The 11,854-nt window shown below is 40.2% G+C and overlaps 1 protein-coding gene across 2 annotated transcripts; it reads right to left on the bottom strand.

Annotated features, from left to right (window-relative positions):
* Nucleotides 1–9,493: 9,493 nt before the first annotated feature.
* On the bottom strand, nucleotides 9,494–11,637 carry LOC115928608. 2 transcript variants are annotated; one of them, XM_030996032.1, is made up of 3 exons: nucleotides 11,561–11,637; nucleotides 11,417–11,470; nucleotides 9,494–10,241 (listed from the first exon to the last, which is right to left on the bottom strand). In XM_030996032.1, the coding sequence occupies exons 1-3, from the start codon at nucleotides 11,615–11,617 to the stop codon at nucleotides 9,987–9,989; spliced, it is 366 nt and encodes a 121-aa protein (XP_030851892.1). In that variant the 5' UTR covers nucleotides 11,618–11,637; the 3' UTR covers nucleotides 9,494–9,986. The 2 variants fall into 2 exon arrangements, with proteins under 2 accessions (XP_030851892.1, XP_030851893.1); XM_030996033.1 differs by lacking the exon at nucleotides 11,417–11,470.
* Between the last annotated feature and the right edge of the window lie 217 nt (nucleotides 11,638–11,854).

The raw sequence follows: 11,854 nt of genomic DNA, 5'->3' as shown, positions 1-11,854 counted from the left end.
ACCTTGCTTAACAACTTGCGCTGGATAGCAACATTATTGCACCCAACTACTAATCTATCGCGAAGCATATTGTCTAATTCCTTGAATTTGCACCCTTCACTTAGTTCTTGCAAGTTTGCTACAAATTGTGGGATTGTTTGATTGTTTTGCTTACAATTGTAAAAGCTGTATTTCTGAACAATTTCGGTAGGTTTAGGTTCATAGTGATCTGCAACCGATTGTAAACGCCGACGTCTCATTTTAAAGGGGAGAAATGTTATATATGTGTCTGGAACAAAGACTACGAAAGTATGAGATTGTCATTTGTATGTATTGTGCAGAGAGCAGCATTGTATGCGCGCGACACACTTCATCATGGCCTCCTGACTGCCAACTTCATGACACGACTCACCATGAAATAGTTAAAAGACTTGTATAGTGTTTCCTCATTTGTGTACTGGTTTTATTACCAACATACATAACAAGATAAAAAGAAGGTCTTAAATACTGTGTCATTTCTTTTCCTGGTCAAGGTGGTTGTTGCTGTTGCAGCAGTGAATGCATCCTGGGCAGAAGTTTGCTTTCCCTGGATGCCTGTGTATAGTGTTTCTGCGACGTTAAATACTAAAACTGACAGCTGCAATCCATAGAAGGTCTGGAGTTTCTCCATTTGGGCTTTAAGTCCACCAGCTCTATCCCCATACACCGTATGGTCTGTATCCTGTCCTTGCAGTCCCCGCAAGGAATTCTTCAAAACTTGCCCGTGTTGTTGTTTCGCTCGAAATTGTGTGGTGTACAAGTCCCACCTCGCCAGATACGGCGAATGTAATGTTTACATTATGTCCTCGCTGTCCATGCACGACCCTGCGAACTGGCTCTCCACGACGAGGCCTTCCAAACGAACGTCTTGTCCAAATATTATATCCCGTTTCGTCTATGAACACGAGATGGGCTTCCACACCCTCCGCCATAAACCATTCGGCGTACTCGAAGCGCAGATCAATGGTTCTTGGGGCATTACGGCCTTCAGGTACGTCCTCTGTCAGCTTCAATGATATGAACATTCCGTCAAGTGCTCTTGATATGGTAGCGATAGATACAGCTGGCTTTTGAGGTGGCTTTTCTTGGACGAGTGGCTGTTGCCTGACTTCTACCTACATTGGCATTATGGTCGAGTACCCTTAGCTGCGCTCTAGCAAGCATTGCTGGGTAAAAGAAATGCTGCCTCTTAGCGCAATACTTTAAGTACAGCCCATGATAGGATTCCAGCATCCCTGTGTGGCACACCTTTGTCAACTGTTTCATATCCTTAACCAACTTCTTGTCAAATACAACTTGCTGTATGGCCTCATGCGATGTGGATCCAGGCGCAAGCCATTTCCTCTGCTGTGCTTCATCGGTGGTCAATGGGGAGTGGGCACACTGGTGAAATTTGTCGGCGGAACTCCATGAGTGGACATCCACTAAGTGATGGGTCATTGATTGCACCATTTCAACCAGCCTTGTCTAATCCTCTCGGCAGTGCTGGGCTGACCACCAAATGTGGTTTGAAATGTGGTGTATCCATGGAAACAGTTCTTGGCAATCCTTTGTCTTGGCTTTCTTTGTAAGTCGCTTTACCACTGATTTGGAAAAATGCCACACATCGAATTGGTGGTTGCTACTGGGATAGTCTTCTCTAAGCATCTTTCTGATCGCAGTGTGATGATCTGTTTGATTAAGGTACAATTTACACTTTTCTTATAATCTTTCACTCATCAGCCTTGCACTCTTGCTCATCTTTTTTACCTTAGCCTTTCACAATTCAGCATTTTACTCCTCAGCACCAGCATACATGTAAAACAGTGTTTTTAGGGGAGGGGGGGGGGGTCGATTACCCTTTCTTCTTTCATTTTCGGCCTATTGATGCTCATCAGGTAATAATTTGCCACGCTCAGAAACTTTTGTATCAAGTGCTATATAAATGTTGCACATTATTATTATCACTCCTCTTTTTCTCGCTTCTTCTTCAGCCTTCCAAGCACCTCTTTCATTCTTCATCCTTTTATTTATCTACCTTTCTCTACTGAGCCCTCCACTTCTCAGTTTTTATCTCATCAACTTTCACTCTCAGACATTCACTCCTCAGGCTTCCAATTCCCAGACAATCACTCCTTAGTCTTCATTTCTCAGACTTTCACCACTCGCTCTCACTTCTTGGCCGTTCATCCATCAGCTTCTACTCTGTGGCAAAAGCAAGATCAAATGGTCTTTTCAAGATAACAATAATTCAGAATATACCTATATCAAAGTTTTATTTGCATTGTTGATCATTATATACAAATATACATAAAGTTTGACAAATGTTAATCATGGGAAAATTACTTATTTGCATGACAAATACTAAATCATGTGTACAGTGTGCCCTGATGATTTCATATTCACATACTGTATCAAATTACCCTTTTCCCACTTGAATCTTACACTGAAGTTTTTCACCAATCATAGTGTATAACACTCGGATCACTTCATCCAGAGCCCATTTTCTTTTGTGTAACATCTACATGTAATATGCATGATATAATGATAACAAATAATGACAATAGGCATGCCTGTCCTCCAGCTGGAAAATACAACTGTTGGTACTCTTCAAAAAGCATGTACAGCTCGGTTGATCCCCAGAGTACCGGATCTCTGGTGTCTGTACCAGAGATCATGGTGCACTGTAGTATCTCTTGGTACAGTACTCCCTGCCTAAATTCTTGAGAAAATTCTCAGTGGCATTCTCCTGGTAGCTGAGCTTGTCAGCTACCGTTTGGTGAAAACCTTTTGTTGTCCTGTTCTGCTTCATCCTCTTGTATACGTCATGGCAGCTGAGATACTCCTGCGTAACGGCAAGTATTCCTTCCAGAGTCCATGCTTTCCTTTTGTTTGCCAAAGTTCTATGATGGGAAAAAATATTCATAAATTAAAGCATGGGTGTTGGATTGTCTTGTGTGGACTGGGTAAGTGGGAAGTCTCTCTTCAAATATCCTGGCTGATTGCAGGTCCAGCAGTTTCTGGGGTTTCCATCACCAAACCTAGGTGTAGGCTGTTCAGACGTTGAAAGCAGGGCTAACAGGGATTCAACCTGCTTTTGCTGGGTGGCAATCTGCTCTGCCTGCTGGCGTATGGAATCCTGCATCCCACTGTCTGCACTTACTCTCTGACAGGGGCGGATCCAGCCGGCGGCAGGGGAGGGGGCCCAAATCGTGAGAAAATATTTAGCGGGGAAACAGCCAGCCGCTGAATAAACGGAGGGGGGGCCCTCAAAAATTTGAGAAATCGCACCCCCCCCCCCTCCCTTGAGTGCCAGGGGAGAGGGCCCAAAAAAAGGTAAAATTAACATGTTTTAAAACTTTTTTTTCCCGAGCTCCGCCACTGTCATGTAGTACCTTGGCCTTCTCACAATGTCCCATAAGTGCCAGGACACGGTGCCTTATGTCAAAAAAGGACATCTGAGGGCCTTCATTGTCCATCCGGCAGAGCTTCAGCTGAGCCTCCCTGCTGGGCTTAAAGGTGGGATCTAGATCAGTGATCCTATCTCTTCAGCTGAGCCTCCCTGCTGGGCTTCAAGGTGGGATCTACATCGGTGATCCTATCAAAGATTTGAACTTACTCCAGGGAGCATGTGGTTAGATCTTCTCCTTCCCTTTGGCTGTAGCCATAGAAGCGTTGCTGGAGTTGAGGTAGGGTGTTTCCATCTCCTTGGAGAGTGTTTTTAGGATTTCCTTGGAGTCATGTCGGACTCCCTGCCCTCTTCCAAGTATCTCTCTCCTGTCTCTCCTGATTATTGAGCCTCGCTGTAAACTGTCTCGCTTACCACCTGGCTCACGGTGCCAGGCCGGTCTAGTGTGACGACTGTGTCAATGATGTGGGTGCAGTCCGTGTTGGGTTTCCGGCAGATGTTGTTCCAGGTGTTGTACCTGACGTTGTTCCAGGGTTGTACCTGGCGTTGTTCCAGGTGTTGTTCTTAGTGCTGTTTCAAGGGGTATGTGGGTTGTCTCTTTTGAAGTGTCCTGCAGTTCCTGTGGTTCCCATCACCAAACCTTCTAGGTCTAGGCTGTCCAGACCTTGAAAGAAGGGCCAACAGGGATTCAACAAAGTATTTTATCACAGTCAAAATAGGTCATAAAAACACCCCAATGTGTACCTTCAACACATACATGCATACATACACAGACAAATATACCAACACACCCACACACCAACACTTGTATATCCCTAACACTTGTATATCCCCACCATACTTCAAAAATCCACTAATCAACAGTGACTGGCTCATGACAAAATATTAGTATTATGATTATTATTATTTTGCAAGAACTAAATACATAATGAAATCATGAACTACATTCCTTCATTTACATAAAAGACTATTACATATTACATTACAATTCAAGTATTTGGTTATTTCATAGAGCCCATTGTCGTCATTTAATCCGGTAAGTGTGTTTTTTTTTTTATCTTGATAAGTTTTGTTGGTCAGAAAACACAATGATTTACAAAATATGCGTTTCATCGTTTTGCACAAAAATAATGAATAATCATATTGTTTCACACTTACAATCTTGTGGTTTCACATTTCAGTGTAACATTAAAAAACATAGCATGATACTTCTGTATACCCCGGCAGCACAGAGGATACGACCACCAGACCGACACTAAATGGAAAGAGAGAGGCCAAGAAGTAAAGAACATTTATAGCCCCTCTCTCCCCCGCCGGTCCGTAGTTGGCCCGGCTGCACCACCGGGGCATAAAGCATGATATAATCTGACCTTTTCTATTATATAATAGAGCATAGTACATCAAATACACCACAACATGAATAAAACAAAAAAATGTAACAAAATCAAATAAATCTATCCCCTGAAACGTTTTGCACATAATATATAACATTATCATTATGCAACACGGAAATACTTGTTGATGTTTTGCCACTTTGCCATATGCTTCTCAAATTTGTTTTTCTTTTTTGCAAAAGCTTCTTCAGTGGATTTATACGACAAAATATAATTATTAAATTGTTATTCTCTACTCTTTAAATCTTCAATTACATCTACCCTGACTACAATATCTCTGCTATTCCAAGCTGGAAAAATTGTTTGATATTTACAAGGGAACAAACATAACAATTGATACAAATACCTACAAAGAAACAAAAAAATAAGCACAACAACTGTTTGTTGCATGTTGTAGTAAAAATACATTAAATCAGCCATGGCCGCCCCGAAAGGAGCCCCTGCTAGAAAATCACCATTTAGTGGTATAAAATTTTCTTGTTTGTAGCATTTTTCTAGGCGTCTGCACTAGTAGAAAAAACATGTCACTTAAATCATCTTCCGTATAGTCATATCTTCATATTCTGTCACCTTCTTTCAAGTTGCTCATTATGCAGTAGCGTGGAAGGTTGTTCATCGAAAAATCAGTAGGAAAAAAAACTCAAATTCCACTCGAAAAAAAGGTCATCTTAATCATAATCTCTTTCATATTGATAACATACATGTAGTCGGCCGTTTGAACCGATGAGCCAGATGACAGATAAACTTTGTCGATTATCTCGATTCTCTCACAATCATATCAATCTTTGTATACTTGCCACACTCTGGATTCCCTTTCCTTCCAGTAGAGCAGGACATTAACACCTTCTACTACGATCTTGGTTAATAATTTCTTGTGTCGTCTCAAGTTAAACACGGTTTTCGCTAGTATGTTACGTTGCTCCTTTAGGGCGGGGGGGGGGGGTAGATCTGTACGTACCGTGATTCTCGATCTCTCTTGCCCCTCGACTCTCGGTGTGCGTTTGGACTCGAAGGCGGACAGGATTCTATTCCGTTCATTCATGTACACCGTCTTTGTGATAATGGGCTAGGGTACACCTTCTGTCTGCTTTTTCTATGGCAGGCGATAGGCGTTTACGAAAGCTACAGCGTCCGCCTCATTCCTCGTTAATCCAATGTAGACAAGGGTTTCCCTCAAAACTTCAAAGATATTTTCATCCTTCTTTTGTTTCACCCCATAAAACAAGAGGTGTTAATGGAATGAATGCATTTGCATGTGCTTGCGCAATACATCCATTCATTCATGAACTCCACCTTGTCGAAGTAGCTACCACCACTATGCCGGCTTGTTACTATGGTTAACTGCTTTTTCTGCTTCATGTGCCATTCAGTCCAGTTAAATTGGACCTCTCAATGTGATGGTCCTTCGTCACTGGCGCCATCAACACAGATACATTCAATAGGCTGGTTGAAGCCATCAACAAGGATACATTCAATAGGCTGGTTGAAACCATCAACACGGATACATTCAATAGGCTGGTTGAGGCCATCAACACGGATACATTCAATAGGCTGGTTGAAGCCATCAACACAGGATACATTCAATAGGCTGGTTGAAGCAATCAACACGGATACATTCAATACGCTGGTTGAAGCCATCAACACAGATACACTCAATAGGCTGGTTGAAGCCATCAACACGGATACACTCAATAGGCTGGTTGAAGCCATCAACACAGGATACATTCAATAGGCTGGTTGAAGCCATCAACACGGATACATTCAATAGGCTGGTTGAAGCCATCTACACGGATACATTCAATAGGCTGGTTGAAGCCATCAACACAAATACATTCAATAGGCTGGTTGAAGCCATCAACACGGATACATTCAATAGGCTGGTTGAAGCTATCAACAAGGATACATTCAATAGGCTGTTTGAAGTCAAATATCCCACATGTGGTCAGCATTTGCATATCAGCAGCATGTTGGGCTGGATTCTTTGGATACAGAAAGTGGGGTTTTATTACTGCTATACAGGAAGGTGTTTCTAGTGAGTGAATGCCCACGGCAAGTCACAGCCATCTCTTTAGCTAAACCTGGCTAAATCCCGGCCCAACTCCCAGTCCCGAAATCCCGGCTTTTTGTCATGTGTGAACTCCCTCAACAAGTCCTAGCATATGCCAGGTACACCCGGGCGGAAAAAAGGGGTCAACTCCCTGACCACAAGGCAGCAGAGTCCAGGCCATCCCTGGGTACCCAGGGGCCGGGATATCAATCGACAAGTGCATTACAGACTCATGGTCAAACCACCTAATGGCTATCACTCATGCCCTGTCTTCGCAACGGTAGTCTGTACTTCCCCTGCCATCTTTCTTTAGTGCCATGTCCTCAGCCATTCTACTGTTCTTCAGGCGGTTGCTGTGAACAGTCCCAATGTAGTCGTGCCCGTTGTCACGGAATTTTTCAACGAGAGGTGTTGAGCTGAAGAAATTATCAGCAAAGATCTTGTGCAAGTGTGGCTAGGTACCCTTTCATTCCTTTTAGCTCACTACATAGAACTAAGTACATGTCTATCTTTTCATGTCTCTATTGTTTGGTCGATCGAGACGAGTTCTGCCCGAAGACGAAATCTACTTGTACCTGATGGTCGGAATTTCTCTAAGAAATGTGTTTTCAGTCACTCATAGTCATATTCTTCGATGCGTCCGAGTTCAACTTCCTCCCTGGGCCTGGATGGGAGCTCTTTCAACCACCTCGCTGCCCGACTTTGCAGCATAGTCTTGAATGCATTAAGCTTTAGGGCCGGAATCCATTCCATGAATGTTGAGTAGCGTTCAAATGCGTCTACCCACAAGTCAGGGTGTCCTGTCCCATCATACAATGGGGTCTCAGCAATTGATTTGCCATGTTATTGTTATAATTTGATCAATGATCCACCTTGATAATGTCACAACGAAATATGTTCACACCGAGTCGTGATTTGTGAATATACCCGCACTGTTCATACAATTGCAATTCATATCAGTCCAACGTCACATTGCAGTCAGTGACTGATCAATATGCTGTATAATACTCCATAGACTTTCGTGTGTAAGCTCAGTCAATACTACACGGATCTTCCAATGTTCGGTCAGGTTTCATTCTAACAAGTCAATTTGTCATCAGCACCGGGTTCTTCACCATTTGTGGCGAGGTACCCTGTCATTCTTCTTAGCTCACAACATAGACCTTAGCACAAAATGTCACTATTCAGAAACTTTATGGTAGTTGGTACGTCAAGCCATGCCACGGATAGAAAAACAGCACTCTCTCTTCTTGGCCATGGCTGGCTCACTTTATTTTCTGATTATATACTGTATATCGTAACACAAGCAATTTTCTGGTAGAGTTGAGGTCATTTTCAGCACAACATCTCCAGAAAGTCCATATGGTGACCTTACGTTGTTTGTAGTACCTGTTCTACCTTGGTACACATCAAAGTCATGAAGAAACCTTGATGAGCCAACTCTTCCCCAAAGCTTGAATCCCTACTTGTGGGGCTTCTCTGGCATGTACTGCCTCACAACTAACCTTCCCTTGAATGGTACCATGGTACTACTTGCTGTTCTTCGTTCTCAATGAGCAGATATTTGAACTTGCCGTTTGAAGTATTCCACATGAGCATTTGTTGCTCTTAGCTCTAATGTTCACCTGCATGGCAATACATTATTCAAGAAATTCCAAATACAAGTTCTTTTCACAATCAACATCTTATTGCAATAATACCTTCCAATTTTGAGCTTGATTGCTTCTAAATTTTTGTAGAGGGTCATTACAAAGGACTTCTATAGCAAATGTGTGGTTACCATGGCAATGTATTTTTAATAAATTATTTATCCATCACATAGCTGCATGTATAGATCATACATACTAAATTTGACCATGATTCTTTAAGTACTTTAGAAGTTATTCAATCAGATAACTTTTGGTAAAAATGTTTCCACGGCAAGGCATTGCATTATGCAGCATACATACCAAGGCAATAGCTAAAGCTAAATATGGGTGTGTCCCAATTGCTTCAAAGATCCAATTTTGGTCACCATAGAACAAACAGTTGCAAAGTTATTGCTAAAAGAGATTCTTGCAGGTAAACTTGATTGCTTCAAAATTGTTGGAAGAGGGTCATTGAAAAGGACTTTTCTAGTAATTGAGTGGCTACCATGACAATGTATTTTTAATAGAATGAAGTATTTATCCATCACATAGCAGCACCTATACATCATACACAGTAAATTTGACCATGATTCTTTAAAGGGGAATTAACCTCAGACATTAATCTGCTGTCAGTAAATGAAGAAAAATATAATGATCAAACAGTGAAAATTTGAGGAAAATCAGATGACCTGTTCAAAAGTTATTAAGTTTCAAATTTTGATTTACACCATTGATGGGCTCCTTGAATTGGCAACCTACAGGCACAAAATGGCTGCCAACATGAAGAACTCTCCATTCATTTTGTACACAGAATTTCACATTTGTTCCTTTTCAAGAAAAGTGGACAAGGAATCAACATAATTCTTCCCAAAATGCCTGCAGAATTGATATGTCCATTTTATACTCAAACGAAAAAGGAAAATTTTGTCTACTTTTCTTCAAAACGAAGAATTTGTGAAATTCTATGTACAAAGTGAATGCAGAGGTTTCCATGTTGGCAGCCATTTTATGCCTGAAGGTTGCCAATTAAAGAAGCCCATCAGAAGTGTAAATCGAAATTTTGAAAACTTATAAAGTTTGAATGGATCATCCAATTCTACTCAACAGTCACAGTCACAGTCTGATCATTTCATTTTTCTTTCTCTACTGACAACAAATTAATATCTGGGCTTAATTCCCCTGAAAGTACTTTATAAGTTATTAAATAAAATAAGTTTTGTTTAAATTTTCTTTACCATGGCATTGTATTATGCAACAAAAAACAAACAAACAAGGCAATAGCCATAGATAAACATGGACATGTCCAAATTGCATTAATGATCCAATTTTGGTCACCTCAGAATGAACAGTTGCAAAGCTAATGCTAAAATGAGTATCTTGCAGAAAACTTGAATGTTGATCCCATCATAAGACCTGGGACAACACCATCGCATACGTATAATGGTTAGATGGTCATATGTGTCAAATTCGATCTTTAGTATACCAAGTTTTTCAATACAGACGGTTTAGAATTATTTCTTTTCCTTTATCTTATTCTTTATCTTGTCAATAACGTCTTTTGGTGTTCTTAGCGTCAAGATTTTTGAAAGTTCAGGGTTCTCGTCCATGGTCTCTTTGGCTTGCAAGAGGGTTGGAACCTTTTTTTCCTCAAGAAAGGTCTGGAAGAGCTCACTGATTGCCTCTACCTCACTTGAAGTGAACTTCATTCTTTTCCGTGCCCTTCCCAGCAATTCTCTTTCCGTAGTTGTGCAGCTTGAATGGGTGAACTGAAATAAACAAGTATAAAAAGAGATTTAGGAAAAATTCCATCACCAGTATCAACAATAACATCCAAGTCAAATCAATGTAAATTAAATTTGGGCTCTGATTTTTTTCAATGATCACGTTAACATCTTTAAAGTTCCAACTCGAAAGATTTTGCCTATACTGATCATGCTGTTAACCCATTCAAGACAGGAATAATTTTAGATCATATTCAACCACTATTTCTTCCTAAAATTGGCAACATTAGATTTTTAAATCCAATTATTACAATATATCGGTCAAATTGAATCTCGATTGTTGAAAAATGTGTTTAAAAGTCAGAAGTTGCCAATTGATGTAGAAAAATAGTGACTTCTAACTGATTATTGTGTTGCCAATTTTAGTGATTATTCTATTTTTAAAAATTCTCTACATCGAACGACTAATGGTTACACAATAACATTGGTCAGATTTTGTGTAGATTTTTGTTCTACTTCTGCTCATGGATGTCTGTATTTTTTAGAGCCTTGAATCATAAAGTTATTGAACCAAAGCACAAAATGTGTTCATTCATCCTGAATGGGTTAAAGAACAAGAAATAAAGTGTGCGTTACATCTCCATTTAGTAGCCTGCTGACATTTCGGGTGAAATACATATTCGAGTTTATACACATGGTAGTTTTGCATGATATTTCAGTCATATTGCTTTCAATGACCTTTGATATTTAGCATAATGAACCAAAAATGTTAACAGATCACTGTGCTTCCCATTTGCATTTGATCTTAATCGGACAATAATTTGCCATTTCGTTATTGCAAGTAGGAACTAATTCATGTGTTAAATAATCTCTATGGCCTTTGTCCAAATCACCCTCAAAATTTACTCACAACATTGTGTATCCTATACGCATACAGAACCAAAATTTAAAGTTGCTATGTCAAACCATTGAGTTATCACCGATATCCAATGATCTCTGTGACCTTTGAACTTTGACCTCATGACCCCAATTTTCATGAATCACAGTGATTTCTATATGCATACCTGAACAAAGTTTCAAGTCTTAAAGTTATTGCGAGAATGACAAAAAAAAACAAAAAAAAAACGAACAGAAGTAGGAATGGGCAGACATATGTTTGTACGTACAGACGGATCCTAAGACGGATCAAGGAAACATGCCTTAGGATTCATTAAACCTACCAGTGTATCTGTCCCTTCTAATGCCGAACTTGAACAGCTAGAGGCTATTGATTTCTGAAAGATGAGAGAATATACAATGTTAAAACAAAGAGTCATTTACAGTATAACCATTAAAGTAATAGAAACATTTGGGTGTTCATGTACCTTGACATTCTCTGGCTGTCCATCACTTGTAGGTGGAGGTGGAGTAGCAGGTGTCATCTTCTGAAATAGGAATTATAAAGGACAAAAACAATTTTCAGTACCAATCTCTTAGATTGTAATGTAACAAACAACAAAAATAATGATTTCACTATATTACATTCTTTGATTCATTTTGATTGAAGTAAAATAATGGTTATGGTACCACTATGAGTGGAGGCATGAAACTAAATAACTTCCTGAAAAACTATCTGGGTTGTACATTTTAATTTTACAAATTGACCCTCCAAACACAAT

This window comes from Strongylocentrotus purpuratus, unplaced genomic scaffold, assembly GCF_000002235.5.
Source record: "Strongylocentrotus purpuratus isolate Spur 01 unplaced genomic scaffold, Spur_5.0 spur5_scaffold_3, whole genome shotgun sequence".
Lineage (NCBI taxonomy): Eukaryota > Metazoa > Echinodermata > Echinoidea > Camarodonta > Strongylocentrotidae > Strongylocentrotus > Strongylocentrotus purpuratus.
This window is presented reverse-complemented; position numbering and strand designations above follow the sequence as displayed.

What these genes read in the sequence shown, in the direction of transcription:
- LOC115928608 (XM_030996032.1), bottom strand. Translation starts at nt 11,617, where the DNA reads ATGACACCTGCTACTCCACCTCCACCTACAAGTGATGGACAGCCAGAG. An exon ending in GACAGCCAGAGAATGTCAAG is followed by an intron (nt 11,471 to 11,560) that starts GTACATGAACAC and finishes CTCATCTTTCAG; the next exon opens with AAATCAATAGCCTCTAGCTG. An exon ending in TAGAAGGGACAGATACACTG is followed by an intron (nt 10,242 to 11,416) that starts GTAGGTTTAATG and finishes TGTTTATTTCAG; the next exon opens with TTCACCCATTCAAGCTGCAC.